General features: G+C 42.1%; 1 protein-coding gene across 1 annotated transcript in view; it reads left to right on the top strand.

Annotated features, from left to right (window-relative positions):
* Positions 1–713: 713 nt before the first annotated feature.
* abl1 (c-abl oncogene 1, non-receptor tyrosine kinase) overlaps positions 714–19,672 on the top strand; it is a 187,400-nt gene continuing 168,441 nt past the window's right edge. Inside the window, exon 1 of the mRNA XM_072565964.1 lies at positions 714–1,506. Coding sequence (XP_072422065.1) covers positions 1,374–1,506 — 133 coding nt within the window. The 5' untranslated portion in view covers positions 714–1,373. The remainder of the gene's footprint in view (positions 1,507–19,672) is intronic.

The following is a 19,672-nucleotide window of genomic DNA, read 5'->3' on the forward strand; positions in this document are numbered from 1 at the left end:
CCCCTCCCCCCTCCCCCCCCTCCCCCCCCCCTCCCCCTCCCCCCCCCCCCTCCCCCCCCCCCCTCCCCCCCCCCCCCCTTCCTCCTCCCCCACCCCTCCCCCCCCTCCCTCCCCCTCCCCCCCCCCCCCCTTCCTCCTCCCCCACCTCCCTCCCCCCCCCTCCCCCCCCTTCCCCCCCCCTCCCTCCCTCCCCCCCCTCCCCCCCCCCTTCCTCCCCCTCCCCCCTCCGTCCCCCCCTTCCTCCTCCCCCTCCCCCCTCCCCCCCCTTCCTCCTCCCCCCCCTCCCTCCCCCCCCTTCCTCCTCCCCCCCCTCCCTCCCCCCCCCCCCCCCCTCCTCCCCCCCCTTCCTCCTCCCCCCCCTTCCTCCCCCTCCCCTCCCCCTCCCCTCCCCCTCCTCCCCCTCCCCCTCCCCCTCCATCCCCCTCCCCTCCCTCTCCCTCCCATCCCCCTCCCCTCCCCTCCTCCCCCCCCCTCCCTCTCCCTCCCATCCCCCTCCCCTCCCTCTCCCTCCCCTCCCCCCCCTCTCCCTCTCCCTCCCTCCCCCCCTCTCCCTCTCCCTCCCCTCCCCCCCTCTCCCTCTCCCTCTCCCTCTCCCTCCCCTCCCCCACATCATCCCTCCCCCTCCCACCCGATGCCTTCTGTTGCCCCGCCGTCCTGGCCCAACGCTCTGACGTCAGACGCACGGTGCGTGGCCTCATTCCGTTTGCCCCGAACATGGCGGGCGCCTCCGGCTAAGGGAGAGCGGGAGCGACGGAGCGGCGGCGGCTTCTAGCTTCGGCCTCCTGTGTGTCCCCGCCCACCCAACACATCCCCCGGTGGGGTGAGGGCGGGTGGGGGGGAAAGTGAAGAAAAATATGAGTGAGGGGGGTTTGACGGGAACGGACTTGTCCCGAAACAGCGCCCCGTGAGGGAAGCCGGAGGGTCATCCCCTCCCCCCACGCCCCCAGAGCTGGGAACTTTGACCCCCCAACCCCTAGCTGACCCCAGCCTTTAAACCCTGTTTGCCCCAAACTGAGACACCCCTTTCTGTGCCTTCCACCCCCTTTCCTTTCTTGCTCGAGGTTTTGACCCATCTTCTCTGACCCCTAGTCAGTTACCCCTCCCTCTATATGTTCTTTTCCTTGGCTCCTCACCTGTGTCCCCCTTCGTGATCCTTCTCTGCTCCCCAGCTTATGAACCCCCTTAACCCCCTTCTCTGATTTCTAACTTTGTGTCCCCCCTTTTCACATTTCCTCCCGACGCCAGGGTGTCTCCTTTTGTGGACACTCTCTCTTCTCACCCCTTCCTCCTCCTCCTCTTACCCATCACTTGTAAAAGAGTATATATTTTTTGTACTTTTTTAATTATTGTTTGGACCTGGAGTGGATTAATTTATGGGGCAACAACCAGGCAAAGTTCTTGCGGACCAAAGAAGGCCGACACTGCCTGCGCTGCACTTTATCAAAGGGGGGAAGCGAGAGGCAGCCAAACATGGAGCTCAGCATTTCAATGTGTTTGTGGAGCACGGTAAGGAGATATCTGATAATTGGATGCACTTGCTTGTTGATGGCAACCATCCACTTTGTCAAGCAAAGTATAAACATTCCAGGCTAGTAAAATCAACCAATCCAAAATATAAGAAAGGGGATCAGGGTTATATGCCAGAAATGGAAATGATCAACATAGAACATATGTTCTAGGTTTTTACTAGAATTTTGTGATCTCTGTTTGATGTTTTTGGTGACCACTACATATGATTTCATCCACTTTTCTTTTGAAAATTGTTAACTTGTGCCATTGATTGTAACTACTGTGGTGGCTGTTCGTTTTAAAAACGCTATTGTATTTCTAAGCCTGTTGCTGCTGCAGTTTATTGGATGAGTGGAACAGCTAAGGTACTTCAGTCGCCAGGTTTGAGTTCAGTGTACGTGAAATTCTTTACTCACTGCTGTTAGAGAATTTTCAATTGCACAGTTATTTCAAAACATTATAGAGAAGCATTCTGAGAGGTCCATCAGTGAATAGCATTGTTTTTGAGATACAGGTGCATATAGAGGAAATGGCATATTCAAGAAACAGTGAAGCTGAATCTAGAGAGAGTACTTTCAGGAGAAAAAGTACATCCTCTTTGTATAATTTGAAAACATGGAAAGGAACTCTTTAATTTAGTCACTTGTGTTTTTCACCAAGGGAGTTGAACCATGATTTTCACTTAGAGTAATCAGTGCATCAAATTACATCCAATCTACTGCAAGGTAATTCAAGGTAATTCAATTCAATATACCAATGCTGGTGTTTATGCTCCACAATAGTCTACGTCCATCCTACTTCCACTCACACTATCGCACATTCTTGTGTTCCTTTCTCGTATATGCACTTTTCTTACTACAACTTAAATGCATCTAAACTTTCTGTGCAACAGTGAGTTCTACGTTCTAACTGTTCTCTCGATGAAGAGGTTTCTTTTTAATTTTCCATCAAATTTATGTGTGGCTGTTGTACATTTATCGCCGAGATGTCACAAGTGGCAATGTCGTCTCTGTGTCCCCTATCGATTGCTTTCATAATGTTAAATACCTCAATCAGGTCACCCCTCACCTGCTACTCTTGGATTACTCAAACACCTTAGTTAGCTGGGCATTCCGGAATGAGCATATTTAATGATGCACAGCAGTTAGGACTGGTTCCTTGCTGGTGACTTTGAATCTACTTTCCAGATGGATTTGAAACATTGACGACCACATGGATGACTGGAAGATTCTGAACACATCTGTGTTAGACATGGATTAAATATGACAGTCAATCTGTCTGCTATTTGTGGTGTACTACAGCAATGTGACAATGGCCAGATTCTTACTGTGTTATCTGTGTTCTTTCTATTTAATGATTTTAGTTGAGGGCATAATGTTGACCAGGTCACACAGGAGAACTTTGCTGCCCTTCTTCAGAACAGTGATATGTGTTCTTTTACATCTCATTGATTAATAGCTCACCCAGAAGACCGCACCTCCAACAGTGCAGTACTCAGTACCATCTGTGAGCCTATGTTTTTGTCTGAATTGCTGACTGAGAGAAAATGTAATAACTTATGGTAACAATTGCGTTATATTATTCAAATTGTAATCCAGCGGTTAATGAATTGGAGCCCTATGTTCAAATCCTACTACCAAGCCACCATGGCGTCTGAGGAATATTTTAAATTACTTAATTGACTAAATCTGGAATTGAAGAAGTGATCATATCAGTAATGATGTCCATGAATTACCATAGAGACATAGAGATGTACAGCATGGAAACCCTTTGGTCCAACCTGTCCATGTCGACCAGATATCCCAACCCAATGTAGTCCTATCTGCCAGCACCTGGTCCATATCCCTCCAAACCCTTCCTCTTCATATACCCATCCAGCTGCCTTCTAAATGTTCAATTGTATTAGCCTCTACCACTTCCTCTGGTAGCTCATTCTATACACGTACCACCCTCTGTGTGAAAAAGTTGCCCCTTAGGTCTCTTTTATATCTTGCTCCTCTCACCCTAAACCTATGCCCTCTAGATTTGGACACCCCCACCCCAAGGAAAAAAAAACTTTGTCTATTTATCCTATTCATGCCCCTCATGATTTTATAAACCTCTATAAGGTCACCCCCCAGCCTCCGATGCTCCAGGGAAAGCAGTCCCAGTCTGTTCAGCCTCTCCTTCTAGTTCAAGCCCTCCAACCCTGGCAACATCCTTGTAAATCTTTTCTGAATCCTTTAAGTTTCACAACGTCTTTCCAATAGGAAGGAGACCAGAATTGCACACAATATTCCAAAAGTGGCCTAACCAATGTTCTGTACAGCTACAACATGACCTCCTAACTCCTGTACTCCATACTCTGACCAATAAAGGAAAGCATACCAAACGCTGCCTTCACAATTCTTTCTAATGTAAAAATTCATCTGGTTTACAAATATCCTTTAGGGAAGTATATCTGTTGTTTTTAACCAGTTTGGCTAGTGAGGATGGATAATAAATAATGGCCATGTTAGCAACACTCTCGTGAATGAATAAAATTACCACCAGGGCTGTATATCACATTGGCAGTGAAAGTCTTTTTTGCAGATTATCTGGTATGTTAAAGCATGTAAATATTGTTATTCTGGAGACACAGGAAGAACACATCCCATTCACTGCAACTGAAGTAGCTAGGGTACAAAACGGCAAGAGTTTAAAAACTCTTGCATGCACTGATTATTGCTATAGTTTAACCAACTTAAAAGCAGATACTGCGGGTGGTGAAAATCTGGACATTTTTAAAAGAACAAAATGCTGGAAAAACTCCAGCCTGGCAGCATCTTTGGATAGAGAAACAGTTAATGTTTTGTGTCCAAATAACTACTTCAGAAATGGACTTAAGAAGAGTCATATTAGACTCAAAACACTTACTCCTTTTTTTCCTGTCAGCTGATGCTGTCAGACCTGAGTGCTCCAGCACTTTTTTTTATTATCAGGTTGGTTTTCTGCTGTTTGCCCCATTGGGACAATCAGGATAGAGCAGCCCACTTCATTGGCATCCCCTCTATGAACTTAAACATTCATTTCTTCTACCAAAGTCACACTACTGCAAGTGACAACTATATGATGCATATAATGTGGACTGTGATTTTTGCTGATAAACTGAAGTTAACAAAAGGAAACTGATTAACAGTGATAGAAAAAGGTGACAGTGCTTCTTTAACTTCCAAAATTGTCAAATCGGTTTACAAAGTTAAAATTCAACATTGAAGTATTGCTAGTATGTAATATAAATGTGAGGCAAAATGTACAGTTTTCTGACTATCCTTATTATAAGTGTTTGTAGACCATGTGGTGGCTTCGTAATATTCCAGTTGCATTACTTACAATGGTTTTCTTGAAACTGTTTCTATTAGCACACTTTTGATTGTGTAAAATTTCTTTCAATGTGTCCTGTGGGCAGGTGATTGTGTGCAGTGCTTTCATTGTGCAAATTTAAATTAGAACAATTATACACTTCTCCTGCTGAATGGTGATGTAATCTCTATAAATTGTTTAAAAATCAAATAGCTGGCATGAAAGAAGTGTGTTACTTATGCCCAAATTTTATGTCTTCTATTTTAAAAAAAAAAGATAAAAGTGAAAGAAAACTGGCTGTTGTGGTGGGGAGAGAAAGTAATTCTTTGTAACGGAATGTCATTTGGAGTTAGCACTCGAGCTCATCCTGAAATTGGGAATATTCTATCCAACACCTCCAAGGGTCCCAGTGGCAATCAATGTCTAAAGTGTTCAGTTACTTTGGTTGTCCCTCAACTCTCAACTAATATTGAACAGCTGAAAAATGAAACATCACAAAGTAGATTTTGCAATTTGGCTTTAAAAATTGCATTTATATAGTGCTTTTCTTATCCATTGGCTGCCTCAAAGCTTTTGCAACCAACAGAACATTTAATTAGGATCACTATTACCATGCAGGAATCGCAGCAACTAATTTGCATATGGTGCATTCCCACAAACAGCAATGTGATAATGACCAGATAATCTGCTTTTCTAGGATGACGTTTAAGGGATAAGTATTATCTAAACATTAAATAAATTCCCTGGTACTTTTTTAAAAAAGCACTTCCTTCACCCAACTTGGCTGATACATTCATTAAATGTCTCATCTGAAAGACAGCATCTCTGACACTGCAGTGCTCCTTCAGTGTTGCACTAGAAAGTCAGTCTTGATTTTTGTGCTCAAATCCTGGAGTGAACATTGTGTCTTTTTTTTTCCTTAAATTCCTCTGTTCACATTTAAGGTGCTAACAGTCTACATCATGAGCATTAAAAGGGTAAATAGACAAGGTTTTTTCCCTGGCAAAAGTGAGGATTGCAGATGCTGGAAACCAAAGTTTAGATCAGAGTGGAAAAGCACAGCAGGTCAGGCAGCATCTGAGGAGCAGGTAAATCAATGTTTTTGGCAAAAGCCCTTCATCAGGAATGGAGGCAGGGACCCTCCAGGGTGGAATGATAAATGAGGCTGTTTTTTCCCCTAGTTTAGGAGGAGAGGGGAAATATATAAAAGGGACCTCAGGGGCAACTTTTTCTCACAAAAGGTGGTGCGTGTATGGAATGAGATGCCAGAGGAAGTAATGGAGGCTGGTACAACTACAACATTTTAAAAGGCACCTGGATGGGTATATGAATAGGAAGGGTTCAGAGGGATATGGGACAAGTGCTGGCAAATGGGACTAGATTAATTTTGAATATTTGGTTGGCATGGATGAGTTGGACTGAAGTATCTGTTTCTACGGTATACAGCTCTATGACTATTAACTTTGTCACCTCATAATTATGCTCATGTTATATCCACTTGATAGTCTTTTCCTAGCTCTGGATGCTGTAAGTAATCCTCATTTTCCAGTTATGAGAGACTGGAGAAGCAGGGGTTGTTCTGCTATGAGCGGGGAAGGCCAAATGGATGTTTAGATAGGTTATTTTTATTCACTCTATTTTCACTGGCGAAAGGGTGGATTACTAGAAACAAAAACATAAATTGCTAGAAAAGTTTAGCAAGCCTGGCAGCATCTGTAGAAAGAAATCCAAGTTAACGTTTTGGGTTGAGTGACCCTTCTTCAGAACTTCTGGATTACCAGTTTGACAAAGAATCCGAGGCAACATGGTACAATGTTTCTTGCACAGTGAACGAGTAATGCATTGCCTAAGACCATGATAGATGTGACAGACTCAGTAGTAGCTTTTAAAAGGTAGTCAGATAGATACTTGAAAGGGGAAAAGTTTTGGGATATGGTGAAAGAGTGAAACAGTGGGACTTAATTAGATTGCTATTTGAATTGGATTACATATGAGGTCAGAATAGGATGAGCGCTGATATCCAATTGAGGCATTTTGCTGTTTTGAATGCTGTTTCGTAAAATGCATGGTGTTGCAAAGTTGATTTAATATGATCCAGTATCAGGTGTTTTTGAGTGTCGAGGCTTGTCTGAAAAATGCTTGCTTTTTTAAAAAACAAATGTAGTTCCAAAAAGGTGAAATAGCAGCTGGTTTCTTGAGTCAAATCCCAGATTTGGGCGTTTGGCTCGATTTCTAGTATCCTGACAGATACAAATTAGTTTTTTTTTCTGGTGTCCCTTTCACAGTATTATCAACGGAAGCAGGGTTAGTATACGATGTTCCATTCTGGTATGTCCTTAGTACAACAGGACCACAGAACTCTGGCCCTGAGCATAACACTTGTTGATAAGAAACAGTGAGAACTACATTTTGGCTTACACTTCCGTTAGTAAAAGTGCAAGTTTTAGTTTTAGTCCTGAAAATAGTAAAGTATTGGCAGAGAAAATCTTTTTCAGTTCATTCAGCCCTGTCCTTCCACAAGCATTTTATTGTGGACGATACATTGACCATGTGCTGTCTGCTGGGAAATGTTTAATAAATACTAAACTGATGAGCAAAGGTAATCCATCAAAACTTCAAAATGTTCATCCTTTAGTGCCATGATTCAATTTAAGTTTCTTGCCTTTCTTTCCCCCACCCCACAATAAACACTTACTTTTTTTTGACTTTGGCCAGCCAGCATGCTCAATGATGAACAGCCGCTTTGTCTTGTATGGTGTTAATTAGCTTGCTGTGTGCCTGCACTGAGACTTGTGAACCCAGCTTAAGATAATTGTCCCCAAGATAATTATCCTTTGTTTGAAAGTTTTTCACTTATAAAAAGGGTTGGCTTTTAATATCTGGATGGATACTTCCCTCCCACAATTTCTGGATCAAAAGAAAAAAAGTCTAATAAAATTTAATTCCTTATCAAATTTGCCACGGGTCCTGATGCAGAATGAAACTGGGTCCGATCTGCCAAAGTGTCCAACTTAAGTCAAGTGCCTGTTGTCTACGATATAACTAAGCACCTGGTATGTCAGTTTCTGCTGTAACTACAACTTCAAATGCCCACAACAGAATTTGCTGAGAAAACGTCATTTCACAAGACCCAACAGAGACATAACCTAATTCAAAAAATACCTCCTGACAGGACCTGCACAGATAATGTTAATGGTGGAAAAAGGGCTCTGTTCCCTTGTGTCTTCTGTTGAATCAAATGAAAACCATGTGCCAGATTTCCAGTAAATGTCTCTTACCCTATAATACTGAGAGTTTGCAGAATGTGAATAGAGTCATAGAGATGTACAGCACTGAAACAGACACTTTGGTCCAGCTCGTCCATGCCAGCCAGATATCCTAACCTAATCTAGTTCCATTTGCCAGCACTTGGCCCATATCCCTCCAAACCCTTCCTATTCATATACCATCCAGCCTCCACCACTTCGTCTGGCAGTTCATTCCATACACGCACCACTCTCTCTGTGTGCAAAAATTGCCCCTTAGGTTCCTTTTATATCTCTCCCCTCTCACCCTAAACCTGTGCCCTCATGTTTTGAACTCTCCTATCTTGGGGAAAAGATTCTTGTCTATTTATCCTATCCATTCCCCTCATGATTTTATAAACCTTTTAAGGTCACCCCTCAGCCTCCAACACACCAGAGAAAACAGCCCCAGCCTTTTCAACCTCTCCCTATAGCTCAAATCCTGCAACCCTGGCAACATCCTTGTAAATCTTTTCTGAACTCTTTCAAGTTTCACAACATTCTTCCGATAGGAAGAAGACCAGAATTGAATGTAATATTCCAAAAATGTCCTTAGCAAAGTCCTGTACAGCGACAACATGACTTTCCAACTCCAAGACTCAATACTGTGATCAATAAAGGAAAGCATACCAAACAACAAGGATACTCCCAATTTTCCTGCCTCAGTTTTCCAAATTCATTTGAGCATGAAACCAGAATCATGGCAAATGTGTCGTATCATTATTGCACCCCTAACTTTGTTCACTTTTGTGGGTGGTTTCCATTAGGTTTGTCGTTCTTCAAGCTAACGTGTTATACAGCGTTATTGGTTCAGATTGCTTCAGTATGAGTAATTTCTGTCAACTGATTATGTGAATCCTTTGTAGGAGTGGCTAATCAAAACAACATCTTTATATCAGCTGTTGCAAATATGAAACAGTTACTAATGTGAAAATTTCACAAATTACTTCTGTTTTACTTTTGGATTTAAAAAGAAACATTGTTTATTTTTGTCATTCTTTGACAAATGTCTCCTCACAATTTTATTTTCATATAAAGAGAGAGGTCCTCTAGTTCCTCAGACTGTTTTCATCACCATATAGAACTGCCTTTGAATACTGTCACTTCCAGGTTCTTCTTTAAGCACTTGCATTGAAATTCCAGACTAGATTGTATACTCAACTTCTGTACCACAATATAAAATCTACACTACTGAAACAGGCCATTTTGCTTAACAGATCCATGCTGAATCATACTACACTCATGCCTGCTCCTGTTCTCCTCATCTGACCCTAACCATCAATCTTTTCTTCCTTTCTCCCTTGTGTTTATCTAGTTTTTCACAAAATACATCTATCCTATTCACCTCGTTACTCTGTGCTAGCGCCTGACATTCTCACGTCTCTTTGGTCAGGAAATTTCTCCTGAATTGTTGATTAGATTTATTAGATACGTTCAGAGCAATATTTCAAAGTGCTCAGCAAAAGTATATGCTAGTGCAAAGGAAGGACGGTAGAAAATGGGGTAATTTGCCATGGATGTCTCAGGAAATAAGGGAGGCAATCTAATTGGAAGAAAAGGCATACAAAGTCGCCAAGATCAATGGGAAACTGGAAAATTGGGAAAGCTTTAAAGGTCAACAGAAAGCCACAAATAGAGCAATAAAAAAAAGTAAGAAAGATTATGAGAAAAAACTAGCTTAGAATTTAAAGACAGACAGCAAAAGTTTCTATAAATATATAAAACAAAAAAGGGTGGCCAAAGTAAATATTCGTCCTTTAGATGAGAAGTTGAATTTAGTAATGGGATATGAGGGAATGGCTGAGGCATTGAATAGGCATTTTGTGTCGGTTTTCACAGTAGAAAACACTATTAAACTGCCAGTAATTGCCAAAGAGACAAAGGTAGTTGAGGACCTGGAAACAATCATTACCATGAAAGAAGTAGTGTTGGGCAAGCTAATAGAGCTAAAGATAGACAAGTCTTCTGGCCCTGATGGAATGCATCCCAGGGCAATAAGAGATGGCGGGAGAAATAGCAAATGCACTTGTGGTAATTTTCCAAAATTTGCTGGACTCTGGGGTAGTTCCAGCAGATTGGAAAGCAGCAAATATGATGCCACTGTTTAAAAAGGGTGGTAGACAAAAGATTATAGACCAGTTAGCTTAATGTCTGTAGTGGGAATAATGCTTAAGTCTATTATCAAGGATGAAATAGCAAGGCATCCAGATAGAAATTGTCCCGCTGGGTAGACCGCAGCAGGGTGGGTCATGCTTACCTAATCTTTTGGAATTCTATGAAGACGTTACGAACATGGTGTTCAATGGGGACCCAGTAATGTGGTGTATCTATATTGCCAAAAGGCATTCAGCAAGGTGCCTCACAAAAGACTGCATATTTTAAAGATGAAAGGCGTTCTGGGCAATGTATTAGCATGGATAGAGGATTGGTTAACCAACAGGAAGCTAAGAGCGAGAATAAATATGTGCTTTTCTGGTTGGTGATCAGTGACTAGTGGTGTGCCTCAGGGATCAGTGTTGGGACCACAATTGTAGATGATTCAGAGTTGGGAACCACGTGTAGTGTGTCAAAATTTGTGGATGACACTGAGATGAGTGGCAGAGCAAAGTGTGCAGAGGACTGTGAAACTTCGCAAAGGGACAGAGATGGTTTGTGAGTAGGCAAAGGTCTGGCAGATGGACTACAATTTTGGTAGGAATAACAGTAAAAAGGACTGTTACTGGAATGGTAAGAAATTGCAGCAAGCTGTTGTGCAGAGGGACCTGGGTGTCCTTGTGCATGAATCACAGAAGTTGGTCTGTAGGTACAACAATAATTAAGACAGCAAATGGAATTTTGCCCTTCATTGCCCTTCAAAGGGATTGAGTTCAAAAACAGGGAGGTTATGCTGTAGCTGTATATGGTGCAGGTGAGAGCACACCTGGAGTACTGCATGCAGTTTTGGTCTCTTTGAGAAAAGATCTACTAACACTAGAAGGGGTGCAGAGGAGGTTCACTAGGTTGATTCTGTAGTTGAGAGGGTTGGTATGAGGAGAGATTGAGTAGACTGGAATTATATTCATTGGAATTTAGAAGAACACAGGGGTATCTTAGAATTAGATTAGAATCCCTATAGTGTGGAAACATGCCCTTCGGCCCAACAAGTCTACACCAACCCTCCGAAGAGTAACTCACCCAGACCCATTCCCCTACGTTGTATTTACTGCTGATTAATGCACCTAACCTACACATCCCTGAATACCGTGGGCAATTTAGCATGGCCAGTTCACCTAACCTGCACATCTTTGGATTGTGCGAGGAAACCCACGCAGACAAGGATAGAATGTGCAAACTCCACACAGACAGTCACCCAAGGTTGGAATTGAACCTGGGTCTCTGGTGCTGTGAGGCAGCAGTGCTAATCACTGAGCCACAGTGCCGCCTCCATCTTCTAGGAACATATAAATTATGAAGGGAATAAATAATATAGAAATAGAGAGGATGGTTCCACTGGCGGGTGAAACTAGGACGAGACGGTATAACATCAAACAATGAGGGGGAGTAGAGGGTTGTGAATCTATGTCCAGTGAAGTGGTTGAGGCTTCCTCGGTGAATGTTTTATAAAGCTTAGGTAAGTTTTTGAACAAGAAAGGAATTCAGGGTTATGGTGAGGTAAGTGACGCTGAGTCCACGAACAGATCAGCCATGATCTTATTGAATGGCGGAGCAGGCTCGAAGGGCCAGACGGCCTACTCCTGCTCCGAGTTCTTTTGTTCTTTATATTCTTAAAATGTTTTAAAATCAATATTTATAACTTTTGGTCGCAAGTTGGAATATCTTTTCTGAGCCATAACGTATCACATCTTTCATCATTTTAAAGACCATGATGAGGTTTTTGTAGTCTTATCTGGGGAATAGAGCTCCTTTCCTGCTGGGTAAACCCTCTTGTGTTTTGAAATCATTTTTATGAACGTTTCTGCATTTCTCTGCTGCTTCTGTTTTTTTAAAGAAATGTAGTCCAGAACTGAGTGCAGCGCTCCAAGAGCATGAACTGTTGGTGCTTGAGGTGCGAATGCTTTGAGCTGAGTCCAGCTGACGTCTTGACAGTTTTGTAAAGGGTGTCCACATTTAACAGTTGCTTGCATACATGATCCAGATTTTTCTGATCTTGAGTACATTGCCATCAAGTCCAAAACCCTTTACTCGTCGCATTGCACTTTTTAAAAATTGATTCATGGGTTGTGGGCATCGTTGGTGAGGCCAGTACTTATTGCCCATCCCTAATTGTTCAGAGGGCGGATAAGAGTCAAGTACATTGCTGTGGGTTTGGAGTCACATGTAGGCCAGACCAGGTAAAGATGGCAGATTTTCCCTCCCTGAAAGACATTAGTGAACCAGATGAAATTTTCCGACAATTGGTAATGGTTTCATGGTTATTGGGCTCTTAATTCCACATTTTTTGGTTGAATTCAAATTCTACCATCTGCCATGGGTCACCAGGACACTGCCTGGATGTCTAGATTATTAGGTCTAGCCTTCCACATCCATCAAAGTTTCACCTGCACATCCACCAATATCATTTATTGTATCCGTTGCTCCCGATGTGGTCTCCTCTACATTGGGGAGACTGGGCGCCTCCTAGCAGAGCGCTTTAGGGAACATCTCCGAGACACCTGCACCAATCAACCAAACCACCCCGTGGCCCAACATTTCAACTCCCCCTCCCACTCTGCCGAGGACATGGAGGTCCTGGGCCTCCTTCACCGCCGCTCCCTCACCACCAGACGCCTGGAGGAAGAACGCCTCATCTTCCGCCTCGGAACACTTCAACCCCAGGGCATCAATGTGGACTTCAACAGCTTCCTCATTTCCCCTTCCCCCACCTCATCCTAGTTTCAAACTTCCAGCTCAGTTACTGTCTCCTTGACTTGTCCGACCTGCCTATCTTCTTTTCCACCTATCCACTCCACCCTCTCCTCCTTGACCTATCACCTTCATCTCCTCCCCCACTCACCCATTGTACTCTATGCTACTCTCTCCCCACCCCCACCCTCCTCTAGTTTATCTCTCCACGCTTCAGGCTCACTGCCTTTATTCCTGATGAAGGGCTTTTGCCCGAAACGTCGATTTCGCTGCTCATTGGATGCTGCCTGAACTGCTGTGCTCTTCCAGCACCACTAATCCAGTGATGATACCTCTAGGCCATCGTTTGCCTCAAAGTAAATGCTCCACTACAAACAGATTTGCTGAATCTAAAATCACAAGCATGAGCAAGATAATGCAAGTGGTTCTTTTGCAAATAACCATTAAAGAGGTTTTATATTTGTGATTACTCTTTCACAACAGTGTGTTTTAAATGCCTGCAGTTTGAATATTTGAGAAACCTGTAGATCTTTAACTGGTGTTCTTTTAACCACATTGTTTCCCTTGCTCCCCCCACAACTACTTTTTTTTTGTAAGTAATGAACAGCGGATCAATTCCAAGATATGTGGATGACATTTACCAGACCACTGTGTACAGAATACTATGCATTTCCTGGTCACGCTAACTGAACAAGATGCTGAAGCTATTTTGGAAAGTTGAATGGAGTTGATACTCGTTATCAGTATGGTGAAGAGTAAATTAAATTTTGAGCATTTTACTTTGGACTCTGCCAGTTTTTATTCATTTCACGACATTTTAAAAGAGCTATTTTGTTCATATCCAAAGTGTTTTCATATCAGAATAATTATTGTTTCAGGTTTATTAGTTTGTATCTTTTTTTAGGAAAAGCTCTAGGACCAAAGAACAGAAATGTCCATGAATTAACATCAAACCAGCCAAATGTTAGAACTGAGCATTTAAAACTTAGTGTAAAGGTCTTCAGTACATGCCAATCACTTTAAATCCTGAGTCACAAATCTGCAGGCTGAGATGTGAGTTTTCAATAATCTTGAAGCAGGTTAATAACATCTTTCTTAAAGGAACGATACGATGAAACTAGGTAACCATGGACTGTATAACCAAAAGGCACTGAAAGGGTCCATTCAGCCAGTGATACATATCCTAGGTCATGGAAGTGCTATCCAATTAGTCCCATTTGGCTGAACTTTCCTGCAGATCACGGTATAAAAGGTATTAATTATTTAATTGTTTGTGGGAAGATGATCAAATGAGATCGCATTACAATGTGGTATTTTCATTATTAATACTTGTGTGTAGAAGATCTGCAATGGAAAGAGCTTGCTTCATGACCATTAGAAGTTGATTGCAGTATGTGCTCAGGTCATTGAACATGACATACTTGGATAACCAGGTGGAGCAGTTTTCAAAGTTTGAAAACTTTAGCCAAGGTGCTCTTCTCGAGTTGGCGTGTCTTTGTTTGAAGTTGGAATTATGAGTATTTTTCCATGCTACGTACATATGTGATGCGGATGGTAGGTTTAGTTGTGCACCTAAAACATGTTTTCTGTGTGTGAAGTATAAAATAACCTGAAGCCCACTCAGTTGCTGGCGTCATGGAGCTTTGAATAGTTAAGCCATTCCTTTGTGAGCTGTAATATTCATTCCTTAAAATCTATCATTACAGATTTCATTCCATCAATGCAGTTAGAATATGTATTTCGTTTAGGTCTTGTTAAAATGGCTTGGTGAAGGATTAAACTCTCTGAACTTTCTTTCACTGAAATTTTAAAAAAGAAAACACAAAATTGTTCTGGTAATCATGAGGTTTTTTTTGGTAATTTTAAGGCTTTTTATTCAATTTTTAAATAATTTAAATATACAAATTGATAGCTTTCTGTCAATGCATGGTTTTGTAATCTCTGATTGCATATTAAATAACAAATTAGTAATAGAAAATAGGTTTGCTTTTCATGAGTTTATTTACTAACAAAAATAGTGCTTTGTTCAGGCTATTCTCTGCTGCAGCTGAAACTTCTAAACAAAACAGAATGCAAACAAAGATATAATGTAAGTTCAAAACAGAAAATATTCAATTAAAATATGAAGAGAATAGAAGTCAATGTTGCTGGTGTGGACCCTTCTTGAGACTAGAAGAAGTTACAAATAAACAGCCTTTTATTAAATGGAAAGGGGAAAACACTTGGCTGTCCTTTACATGCTATATCTTGTATGCACCCACATATACAGACATGTGTGACTTACGGCAGAATGTGTTTTGAGAGTGCTGGCTGTGTGATGAAAGAAAAGGTGGTGAAATGCTGGGTTGTTACTCAGTTGCTATTTATGGTTTTGTGGTTGTTGTAAGGACACATAATGAGATTTATCTTCAGGATTTGCGAATGGCTTTATGGTTTTAACACAACCTTCTCTGAACACCTCAGCTTTGTCAATTTATAATTGAGGTCTGCCCAAAGCCGAATAAGCAGCATTGCACCTCGGAATAATGCTTGTATTGGGCTCAGCATTTGCTAGTGTACTACAGCTAACTCCACTGCCAGCACATGCATATCTGCTATAGAAGGCTTGGTATACCATTCTTAGCTCCCTCCCTTGTTGAAAAAGCTTGGGAAGAAATAGCCAGTTTTACTAAAATTAGCCAGTTTTCCCAATAGGCATTGAAGATAGGTTAAACAGAATAATTTACTTGTCCATAAAGTGTGGCACAGAAATAGCCGTATGACTTACGTTTTGAAGATGTGGGTATACTTTGAGAGAATTAAAAGCAGCAGAACTACCAGACACAGCACCAAGTATTCTCAATAAGGCAACAATGTAACACTTGGTCGAACAACTCAATTAGCTTGTTGCCTGGAGACAAAAACAATTTTGAATTTGACCATCAGTTTAAATTAAACTCTGAAAAATATCAAATTCCAATCCAGTTTGAATTGAGTACATTGACAATCTCAAAAGCTAATGACACAATCTGATGCTTTGGGAGTATAAGACTGGGGAAAATTGAACAGTTGAGAGGAGAACTGAGAAGCCCAGCATGTAAACAGACTGCCTGAAAAATTGCTCTCTTAAAAGGGTACCTTTTCGATCAGTAATCTAGAATGAAGAAATTCCTAAGAACAAAAAAAGAAGACAAAGGAAGAACAGAGTAGAAGAATGAAAGCTGTCTGGTTTTGAGATGAGAAGTCTTGTTTTGTAAATCTTAATTGGGAGGTTTATTGAACGAGTATTCTAGAAGGGAAGGTAACAGGTAAATAGTTGTAAGTTAATTATTCTCTATTATACTTTAAGAAATAAAGTTGTTAATTTTTACTTTAAGTAGTCCTTAGCCACTTTAAATTTTACTGATTACTGCACGGGATAAATCTTTTCTGTGTTGCTGGTTTTAAATTAAGCAGGAGGGTTTACCCTGTGTCGTAATAGTTTGGGGGCTCATCCGGGATTCAGGATGATACGCACTGGATTTAAAGTACTGTATACAAAAGCTATCCATAACCTCCTTAAACAGCCTAGCACTATAATTTGACCCTTGGTCCAACTGACTCTCTGAGTGAAGAAAGCTAGTAACTCCTTTACTACCCCTTTTGCCTTGATACTCCATAATAGAATTGCCTCTGGAAATCTGGTAGGCACATCTATTATGGTTAACAAATACTGGTTCCCACTTTTAGTTCTCGGGAGGGGACCTACACAATCAATTATAACGCAAGTGAAAGGTTCTTCAAATGCGGGAATTAGCAACAAAGGTGCTGGTTTTATTACCGCCTGTGGCTTACCTACCATTTGGCATGTATGACACAGACAGCAAAAGTTAACCACATTCTTGTGCACTCCAGGCCAATAAGAATGTTTTTGTACCTTAGCCTGAGTCCTTCGTGCCCCTAAGTGACCGTTTACAGGTAGTTCATGTGCTACCCGTAACACGTACTGCCTGTCTGCTACCGGCAACACAATCTGGTGCACTTCGGCCCATTTCTCCTCTGCACTAACCTGCCGTGGTCTCCATTTCCATCTTAGGATTCTATCTTTAAGATAATAACCCTCCAGAATATTCTATATCCACATATGTATCTTTTATCGTCTTGTCTTGCTGTTGCAAGTCTCTTAGCCTTTCAGGACTAAACACTTCTGTCTGACCCTCTCCCTGCTCAGGTTTTTCCAGCACCATTGCGTCAAACAGGGTATCCGTTAACTGAACCTCATCTCCTTCATCTTTCTCTTTTTACTTTTCCCTTTATGCTGTGACTTATGATAGTGGGATCTGGTTACCACGTAATCTGGGAAAATACCAGGATATATCTGTTTTAACTCCTCAGCTTTTTGGTCTTCCTTGGGCTTCTCCACAACAAAGGGTGTCATTCTCACCTTGGATCCTGCCAAACCATTCCCAAGAACAAACTGAATTTCTGGAGCTGACACTGTCAATTATAACTTCCCCAGTCTTGAGTTGGCACTCCAATCTGATCTTACATAGGTGAATGCTAAATTTACACTAGGGAGACTGGACACTTTCTTGCAGAGCGCTTCAGGGAACATCTCTGGGACACCTGCACCAATTAACCGCACCACCCCGTGACCGAACATTTCAACTCCCCCTTCCACTCTGCCGAGGACATGCAGATCCTGGGCCTCCTCATCCGCCACTCCTTCACCACCCGATGCCTGGAGGAAGAACACCTCATCTTCCGCCTTGGAACACTTCAACCCCAGGGCGTCGATGTGGACTTCACCAGTTTCCTCATTTCCCCTTCCCCCACCTTACCCCAGTTTCAACCTTACAGCTCAGCACCATACTCATGACCTGTCCTACCTGCCAATCTCCCTTCCCACCTATCCGCTCCACACTCCTCTTTGACCTATCACCTTCATCCCCACCCCCATCCACCCATTGTGCTCTTGGCTACCTTCTCCCCACCCCACTCCCTTTCCATTTATATCTCCACTCTGGAGGCTCCCTGCCTTCATTCCCGATGAAGGGCTTTTGCCTGAAACATCGATTTTCCTGCTCCTCAGATGCTGCCTGACCTGCAGTGCTTTTCCAGCACCACTCTAATCTTGACTCTGATCTCCAGCATCTGCAATCCTCATTTTTGCCAGCGCTAAATTTTTGTCCATCTATTCCACAAATTACCCCACACTTGGGTAACAGATCAGAGAGAGTGCATATTTGCTCATCCCTTACTATCAGCGACTGGTTAGATCCTGTATCTCTCAAAATTATAATTTCTTGTCCTTCTCCCCCTGTTCTTTCTGAGTAAACTTTACCCACGGAGGCAAATTCTTTGTGGAGTTCAGGTACTAACTCCATACCCAGTCCTTGCCTGTGCACTGTCCTGCAACTCCTCTGCTCTTCTTGGGGTCTCCTCTACTACCTTCAGTAATGTCACTGGCTTAGCTTCTTTGACCACATCTTTTCCCACAGCACCTTTCTTTAACGACCAGCACTGTGTCTTTGTGTCCCATTTTCTGGCAGTGAAAACATCTTTTCCCAGTGCCCTTCTGAAACCACTGGCACTAATGTTCTGTGTTTCACTCCATTAGTGAAAACACACAAGGCCTTTCAACTCCTGTCCACCCTCTTAGCTGTCTTTTTTTTTATTATGTGGTAAATTCTTACCAGTGCTCTCTAATCTTGGTTTAATAGTGTAGGATCGCCCCTTGTCCCAACTTCTATCTCTCATAGGACGAAATTCTGGCCGGAAACTTGTCTTATGCACCAACGTGTACTCATTTGCTAATTCTGCTGCGCTTGTCACTTCCTGTTCCTCCACGTGAATTCTTACCATCTCTGGAAGTGAGTTTTTAAACTCCTCCAGCAGAATAGTCTCTCTTAGAGCCTCAAACGTCCTATCTATTTTCAAAGCACGCACCCATCGATCAAAATGACTACATTTATTTCCTTCGAACTCAACATTAGTCTGACCTGGTTCCTTTTTTGTGTTTCTGTACCACTGTCTATATGCTTCTGGTACCAATTCATAAGCACTTAAAATAGACTGTTTAACCTCTTCATAATCTCTTGATACCTTATCTTACAGTGTGGCACATACCTCACTAGGTCTGTCTACCAGTTTAGTCTGAACTAACATTACCCATAAATCCTCAGACCACTCCATCTGCTTAGCCAATTTTTCAAATGAAATAAAGAAAGCTTCAACATCTTTTTCATCAAAATGTGGCAGAGTTTTGACATGTTCATATATATCACTACCTTCTCTTTTAATCTCCATCCTATTAGTTTGACTGCTGACTAACTCGCAACTTCTCAAGTTCAAATTTTCTCTCTCTGCTCTCTCTCCCTTTTTTCTCTCTCTTTGCCCAGCCAAGAACCTTCTCCTGCCCTCCCTCTTGCCCTCTTTGTTTATCTACTAACTCCATTTTCCTCAATTGTAATTTCAGTTTTTTCTACCTCTACTGCACTTGTCTGTTTCTCTGACACACCTAAGTGTTTGAGTAATTCCCTTACAATTTCAGCTTTACTTTTGTCCTTGGTTAAGCCCAAATCTAACTTCTTTGCTAATTCTAAAAGTATGGCCTTTTTCTTTCCTTCTAAACCTTCTTGGCAAATCTGGGAATCATATTCAAATCCCAGAACCTCTTTAGCAATTTTAAGAACCATTTCTCTCACTCTTAATTTAATCAACTACAAAGCAACCTTATTGAAATCACCAAACGTAAA

Source organism: Chiloscyllium punctatum, chromosome 49 (assembly GCF_047496795.1).
Source record: "Chiloscyllium punctatum isolate Juve2018m chromosome 49, sChiPun1.3, whole genome shotgun sequence".
NCBI lineage: Eukaryota > Metazoa > Chordata > Chondrichthyes > Orectolobiformes > Hemiscylliidae > Chiloscyllium > Chiloscyllium punctatum.